Source organism: Myotis brandtii, unplaced genomic scaffold (genome assembly GCF_000412655.1).
Source record: "Myotis brandtii unplaced genomic scaffold, ASM41265v1 scaffold454, whole genome shotgun sequence".
Taxonomy (NCBI): domain Eukaryota; kingdom Metazoa; phylum Chordata; class Mammalia; order Chiroptera; family Vespertilionidae; genus Myotis; species Myotis brandtii.
In genome coordinates, this window is record NW_005367354.1 from 2,863,001 (window position 1) to 2,870,797 (window position 7,797).

The following is a 7,797-nucleotide window of genomic DNA, read 5'->3' on the forward strand; positions in this document are numbered from 1 at the left end:
GGGGGGGGGCATCAGAGCCTGGGTAAAAGCTCTATTCTCTAAGCCAGGGGCTTATGGATCTTTATTCACCCAGGCTCTGGGGGGGTCATTAACACACTGACCACGGAGCCAGAAGAGAAAGGGAAAGAGCTGATGAAGTTTTTTGTTTGGTTAAAAGGGAAAAAAAGAGCAGGCAGGGAAGTAAGGGACTTACTGCTCCATGTTAGCTCAAGTACCACCCAGTGGTTGGCCAGGGGAAGTACAGCCTTCCCAAGCCACTTCGTGGCCAGCTGGAAATGGGACTCCTCTCTGGACTAGGAGAAGATCCCATACAGACCTGTAGCTAGTTAGATCCCGGGAGACTCCACACATCCAGAAGGTGCCTTTGATCTCTGCTGTAACCACAGAGGCTGGGCTCCTCACTGCAGCTCTGGGTGATCTTTTGCTTTCCCTTGCCATGTAGCCATCTTCCTCCCAGTTTTCATCTTCCCATCAAATGGCCAGTTTAGAACATACACCTTGCATGTGTCTGCAGGTGGAAAAACTCGCACGGACACTGTTCTTGTGGAAGATTGAGGTCCATGACCAGAAGGAACGTGTCTACGAGATGCGACGCTGGAATGAGGCCCTGGTCACCAACATGTTGCCCGACCATGTGGCACGCCATTTCCTAGGGTCCAAGAAGAGAGATGAGGTGAGGGGTGACCTCGTGCTATGGCCTGGAGCCAGGAGGTTGTGTGTCTTCCGGCTTTCTGCCAGGGAGCACCTCTGAGTCCAGGCCTGCTACAGACCCTGTTTCTGGGGACACACACACCGGTGTGAGGCCCTTTTCAGAAGACGAAACTTTGGCTGGAGCCTGCGCTTTTGCCAGCTGTGAGCTCAAATAGAATGCTGCTTCTGCCTCACTTCCCAACTCCTTTCTCTCAGCTAGGGCTGTACAGGGACTGGAGAAGCTGTTTTTTTTTTTTATTTTAATTTAGTCTCTTGTGATGAGAGCTTTCTAACAATTCAGAGTTGGGGTAATCTGGGAGATGTGTGTCCAACAAGCTGAGTGCACCTATCGGTGTGGAAGATGACGTTTCTGTAGCACAGTATTTAACCAGTCTTTGAGCGCTTTGGCCCCGCCTCTTTTTAGGAGCTGTATAGCCAGTCTTATGATGAGATTGGAGTCATGTTTGCCTCCCTGCCCAACTTTGCTGACTTCTACACAGAGGAGAGCATCAATAATGGTGGCATTGAGTGTCTGCGCTTCCTCAATGAGATCATCTCAGATTTTGACTCTGTGAGTGTCCATCTTGCTCCCCTCCTCCTGCCACAAGGCCAGCTTGTTTCAAATGATCTCTCAGGACAGGCTGCAGAAGTCCAAGAGAAACTGGAGTTACTCTAGCTCAGGGGTGGGGAACGTCTGGCCTGCAAAATCACTTGGTCTGGCTCTGCCAAGGCATTAGGGGTGAAGTAATTAAACATTTGACCAAATATAGCAGGCTAATTTTTAAGTTGATAAGGTTCCCCACCTCTGCTCTAGCTGGCTACATTTTCCTATATAATCCCCTCCCTGTAATGTATGGGCTTCTATAGCTGCTTGGAGTGTTGGGTCTGAGGGGGTGAGATGGGAGCCTGGGGAATCACCTGCAACTTCACAAGATAAAGACTGGCCAAAACAAGATCCTAAGGTTCCTGATTCTTCCTACCTTCAAATTCAGATTCATTAAACATTTATTAGGTAACATACATCAAGAGAAATGTTTTTACATATATGTTCAGCTCCCTAGGAGATTGGCAATTTTATCCCAATGTTAAGGTTGTAGAAACTGAGGCTTAGGAAATCAAGAAGTTTGCCTAGGATCACATGGCAGATAAGAGGCAGAACAAAGCTTTTATAGAAAAGCATCTCTTGGATGTTTTGTGGGGGAATTGCAAACAGGCAAACCTGTCATTTAGTTGGCTCATCAATCCCAATTGACTGCTGACAGTTTTCTCTTCCTTAATACTGGTCTTAGCTTCTAGACAATCCCAAATTCCGGGTCATCACCAAGATCAAAACCATTGGCAGTACCTATATGGCAGCTTCCGGAGTCACCCCAGATGTCAACACCAACGGCTTTACCAGCTCCAGCAAGGTACCTAACCACCTCAATGGCTAGAGAGGAGATAGGGCTCCGCCTCCTGAGGCAAGAGGCAGCCCACACTTAGCACATGCGAAACCAGGAGTTACAAGAGCAACATTAAGCACTGTTGTACAAAGGCACTTTGCACCAGTACAGACACACACCACTAGGACCGAGCCAATTTAAAACTGGGTTTACTGAGAAAGTGTAATGAGCAGAAATAATAGCACACACACAGCAGTCCACTACTGTTCCCCGGCTTAAGTCAGGCATAAGATGCTTTGTGGAACTGTGGCTGTACTACCTTCTATACTTTCATAAGCGCTGAGCAACAGAACCATCAACACAATTATGGAACCATGAAAACATCCACATCGGGGAATGGTTTTGTTAAGTTAAAGCAGAACTGTGAAGCCAGCTCGATTTAGGTACCAGAGGTGAGGAAAGCTGTTGGGGCCCTCGTCTCAAGGGCTGTTGTTAAAACATCACAACCGCCATCTCCTTATTATGGATGAGGTTAAAGAAACACGCCTAACCCTCAAGTGCTTATAATCTAGTTTAGGAATTAAAACAAGGACAACTATCCCAAGTTTAAGACCAGGTTCGGACTAGGTGAAGAGACGTGACTCCTAAGCAGGTACACAGCAGACGGGTTGGGTACAATTTGTCCTCCCCACCACCATTGCCCAGTCTCTGTCACAGTGACAGAGGGTGCTAAAGAGGGTCCCGACTCCTTTGTGAGAAAAACGGAAGAATAGGCCTTTATCAGCCAGGTGAAGGGACTGACCTCCAGAATGTTAAGAAGGGGTGGCATAGGCTGCTGCGGGTGTGGGCCCAGAGTGGCTCCTGATGCTTTCACTGCTGCTCCCTGGCACAGGAGGAAAAGTCAGACAAGGAGCGCTGGCAGCACCTGGCTGATCTGGCTGACTTTGCACTAGCCATGAAGGATACGCTTACAAACATCAACAACCAGTCCTTCAACAACTTCATGTTGCGCATAGGTAAGGCTCTAGCTCCCTTCTGACACAGGGGAGCCAGCAATCACCAAGGAGGAGGAGAGGCTTATAGAGATCTGACGCATTTAGACGGGGTAGGGTCCCATACTCAGAGCTGGAAGGCCTTTAGTCCAGGCTCTTCTAGATGACCAGGCTGAAACCTGACCGATGGCCAGCCATCCCTGTCCCACAGTGTTTACAATGATAGTTTCCTTCTCAATCTGGCTATGCCTATTGAGGGGTTTATTCACTTCAGTCCAGTCTGTTAAGAATTAGTCATCTGTTACCCACTATGGCAGCGGTTCTCAACGCCTTTGGCGGTTGAATGACCCTTTCACAGGGGACGCCTAAGACCAGATATTTACATTACGATTCATAACAGTAGCAACATTACAGTTATGAAGTAGCAACGAAAATAATTTTATGGTTGGGTCACAACATGAGGAACTGTATTTAAAGGGCCAGAAGGTTGAGAACCACTGCCTTATGGGAATGTGGAGACAATTGGGGGCTCACTCCTGATGAAATCACAGGAGACTTAAAGTGCCAGGTCTGTGTTAGAGAGAAACTGGCAACTTCCGTACTGTTAATCAGCATATTGGGGGCGGCTAACAGTTTGCCAAGTACCTGGTGAAGGCAGGGTAAATATGAATAGCTTTGTGGTAGAGGTCAGGTGGTGAACTCTGTGAGAGAACCTAGTAGCTTCTGAGAGGTGAAGCTATGCTGAACTTTATGCCTCTACCGTAGGCATGAACAAAGGAGGGGTCCTGGCTGGGGTCATTGGAGCCCGGAAACCACACTACGACATTTGGGGCAATACAGTCAACGTGACCAGCAGGATGGAGTCCACAGGGGTCATGGGTAACATTCAGGTCTGTCCATGTGCTCAGATGCAGGGAATAGTGTGTTCTGTCGTGCACTGTCTCCTCATTGGCCTAAACATGACGTCGGCAGTGCTGGGAGAGCAAAGGCAAGAGTGGGGAAAGATGCCTCCAGAGCAGCAGAAGGGAAAAGAGACACTGACCCCGTTTGCAAAACTTAGAGGAATAAGTTCTGGGTAATAATATCCTGGGCTGTGTCACCTGGGCCTGGCAAGAAAGTTCCACAAAAGGGGCAAAGGGAACAAGAGCAGAGGGTAAAAGTTCCCCAACAGTGGTGCCGTCACATAGGCATCTGAGAGAGCGCTAGACTCTCTTTGGGCGAAGGGAGGACCCTTGGCAAAGCGCACCTGTGTTCTGGGGCATGGAGTACAAGGAGTGACTGGGACCTGTGGGTCACATGGAGATCTCATCTGGGTAGCCTCGGTGTAGGCTCACTGTCTAACCCCAAGCTCTGTGCTTCCTCTACAGGTGGTAGAAGAAACACAAGCCATCCTTCGAGAGTACGGCTTTCGCTTTGTGAGGCGGGGGCCCATCTTTGTGAAAGGGAAGGGGGAGCTGCTAACCTTTTTCTTGAAGGGGCGTGATAAGCCAGCCGCCTTCCCGAATGGCTCCTCTGTGACCCTGCCCCACCAGGTGGTAGACAACTCCTGAATGGCTGCTAGCCCCAGGGAGGATGTATTTTTTGGAATCAAAGACCTTGGGAAAGGACAAATGACTAAGTCCCAACAGTCCCAAATTGCTGAAGTGCACACTCACATAGACTTTAGATTTAAAAATCTCCTCAAGCCTTCATTTCGTGAGCTCTGAGGGTGGCCATACTATTTATTCCTCAGTGTGCCTGTAGCTCCCCCAGAGTAAGGGTCTTAGGCATAGCACTGGACCAGCCCTTCTTCCCCCACAGAGGCCATGGCCACTATGAGCAGGATGTATCAGAGGCGGGAGCTCAGCTGGAGGGGAAGCTGTGGCAGGGCCACTATGCTGGTGAATGTCTGCTCCCAGCTATAACTTGAAAGCTGTGCTTTTCATTCTGAAGAGCACCAGCTGGAGACCTGTCTCTGTATGATCTGAGTTAGGTCAAAGGGCCCTGTCCTGATAATCTTGAAAGGTTCTTCTGGAACCCCTGTCACCTTAGTCATGGGAGAAGAAAGTGCAATATTTCCTTTTACCTGGTGGGAGGGAAAGGGAATTTATTTCTGAAAGAAAAATATATCAACAGATCTACATTTATATTTTTAACTTTCTGTTAAAAAACACTTTCCGATATTGCCTTGCCTTTTGAGCGCTTGCTACAGTCGCCTTTGCTACTGCTTTAAAAGAGAATTTACAGGTATTGATAAAGAATAAGACTGTTTTATTAAAAGTTTTCTTCAACTTGAATGTGATCATTGTGAAAATCCTGTTAATACCTCTCCTCAGAGAAGTGCTTTTTGCTAACTACCTTCCTGGAAGGCACAAGAGCTTGAACTAAGACATCTCTTACTTTTTAGGTGCTTTCTTCTAAATGGTGGTCCTAACTGACTTACCACTGCGTGCTCCTCCCAGAGTTAGCTGGTGCTCCCACACCTGTACGGTTACTTCCTGGTCACCAGGTCTAGGAAGTGACCATTTTAGAGTGAGTGGGGCTTGGTAGTAAAGATGCCTATTTGTGACTGGCCAAAGCGGGACAGGACCTGAAATGGCAGAACCTGGCCCTACACATACTCCCCTAAACCAAAGAAAGTGCCAGCAGATCCAAGGCCCTGGTTATCAGACCAAGAGATGGAGGGAAGGTCTGCTTCCCCTTATGAGCAGACTTCTGACCATGCTTTCTACCCGGATGTTTTAGGAAACAAAATGAGACATAGAACCCTGATTACTTTATCCATAGTACTTTCTCACACCACCTTCTTCAAAAGCAGCGGTCTAGAATATGCTGCTCCAAACCCAAGACTAAACACATGTCCCTTCTTAACTATAAGATTCATCTCATATGAACAGAATGTTCTAAGAACTTCCTTTTCAAATGTCTCAATTAGGAAAATGAGATGGAATTAAAGCTCTTATAAAAGTTAGAAATACTCTGGTTGAATAGTATATACTCCTCTTTCACAAAATGCCTTCGATTGCCCTACAACCAGGTCTGATTTTCAACTAAAACGTATGGACAAATCACTGTCTCTAAGAACAGATGGTCTTGAGCCTTTAACAACTGACCAGGCAATTGTGGAGAATTGTCCAAAATTGCCAATGTCTAGACTCAAACTTGCACCTTCAGCATCCTGAAGAGGTGGGTATCTGTCTCCATTGTAAGGAGTCTGAGCCTTTCAACAGTTTTCAGTCCCATGACCTTGCCTGGGACTGTGTCCAGTACTTGTTTACTCACTTTTGATGTGTTCTCAATGCAAAGAATATTCTAGTAGAGCAGGTTCATATCCAGCTTTTCTTCTCTTCTTGCAAATGAAGCAAACACTTGATGAAGGGGCTTTGTACAGAACAGGTTTTCATGGGAAGCTCGCTGTTCTTCCCAGGAGGTGGACAATGCATCCGTTCCTAAAAGGACAGCTTCTGTCAATCTCACCAGTGCACTTGGGAGAATCAGAACCTGGGTCGTCACTGATAGTCTGGACCTAGGTAACTTATTTTTTGGTCTGGAGCCTGGCTCTAATTACACCAATGCCAATTTTGAGATGGGGAACTTAGAAGGGAAACGAAAACCTATGGTGCCCTGACTGGTGTGGTTCAGTTGGTTGAAGCATCGTCCCGTACACTGAAAGGCTGCAGGTTCGATCCCCGGTGGGGTCACATGTGGAAGGTATATTGTTCTCTTTCCCATCAATGTTCCCCTCTCTCTAAAATTAATAAGCATGTCCTTGAGTGAAGATTAAAAAAATACCTATGGTATAAAACCTGTGGCAGCTTCGAAATTCTTGCCTCCTAAAACATTTTCTTATTTTTCATTACTGCCCATGTACATTACTATGGTACACTTAACTGAAACAAAGTCAGACATACACATGCACAAAAATCTCAGTCCGTTCTGAAAAAAACCCCATTTACTGAATAGTCTCTAGAAAGCTCAATGTACAATGACTTTTCATGTCCATTTGGCTCTCTGCACCACTCTGGCCCTATGACTCAGCCTCATTAGCTGTCTCTTCAAGAGCAGTCTTCAATGAAAACAAATTATAAGCTGAAAGAACACTAGCTGATTTGGAAGGAGCAAAGTAGGAGGGAAAATGATGATGATTATGTTTATTACTTACAAAGAGAAGAGGAAAAATTGGTAGAAACAAATAAAATAGTCTTCACATTTTTCTGCTTTATGGTATATAAACAGAAGAAAGTGTCTCAAGAGGTCCAACTCATGTATTCTGCCTATTTTACCCTGTTTCACTCAACTTGAGTAACCCAGAGCTTGTTATATAATTTCTCCACTGAGGCACCCTTCCTCTTACCTTGATAAGTAACAGTGACGTCAGTTGGAAGGGTTCTTGTGATGTCCTTATATAGCAGTCTAGCACAAAATGGGAAGGACTGGCCACTCGGCTCTGCTTTGTAAGTAAATGATAGCAGGTTGCACAGTGAGTTTCTCTCCAAGGGCCCAGCCAGAAAGGCTGCAAAGTCACTCTAATGGAGGCGGGGATCAAAACAGACACAAAGTATAGACAATTACAGCTCTAAAAGCAGCGAGTGGCTGTGACACTTCAAACACTGACTACCAAAAATAGGGCCCCGTTAATTAGATTTCAGATAAATAAAGGACAGAGAAGGGCCTGTAAAAAGGACTAATGATAGAGATTATAGGATAACTAAGAGTCAGTGGAAGCCTAGGAAGACCTGCAGGAGCACTTAAGT

The 7,797-nt window shown here is 46.4% G+C and overlaps 2 protein-coding genes across 3 annotated transcripts in view; one reads left to right on the forward strand and one right to left on the reverse strand.

The window, feature by feature from the left end:
- Positions 1–5,340, forward strand: part of ADCY3 (adenylate cyclase 3) — a 74,763-nt gene extending 69,423 nt beyond the window's left edge. Inside the window, exons 16-21 of the mRNA XM_014546616.1 lie at positions 515–673; positions 1,115–1,261; positions 1,980–2,099; positions 2,965–3,088; positions 3,830–3,954; positions 4,432–5,340. Coding sequence (XP_014402102.1) covers positions 515–673; positions 1,115–1,261; positions 1,980–2,099; positions 2,965–3,088; positions 3,830–3,954; positions 4,432–4,614 — 858 coding nt within the window. The 3' untranslated portion in view covers positions 4,615–5,340. The remainder of the gene's footprint in view (positions 1–514; positions 674–1,114; positions 1,262–1,979; positions 2,100–2,964; positions 3,089–3,829; positions 3,955–4,431) is intronic.
- Positions 562–7,797, reverse strand: part of CENPO (centromere protein O) — a 14,154-nt gene continuing 6,918 nt past the window's right edge. For both annotated transcript variants that reach the window (XM_014546676.1, XM_014546675.1), the window contains 3 exons: positions 7,398–7,569; positions 6,326–6,492; positions 562–649 (listed from right to left, as the gene is read on the reverse strand). In XM_014546676.1, the coding sequence (XP_014402162.1) occupies positions 6,356–6,492; positions 7,398–7,569 (309 nt within the window). In that variant the 3' untranslated portion in view covers positions 562–649; positions 6,326–6,355. The remainder of the gene's footprint in view (positions 650–6,325; positions 6,493–7,397; positions 7,570–7,797) is intronic.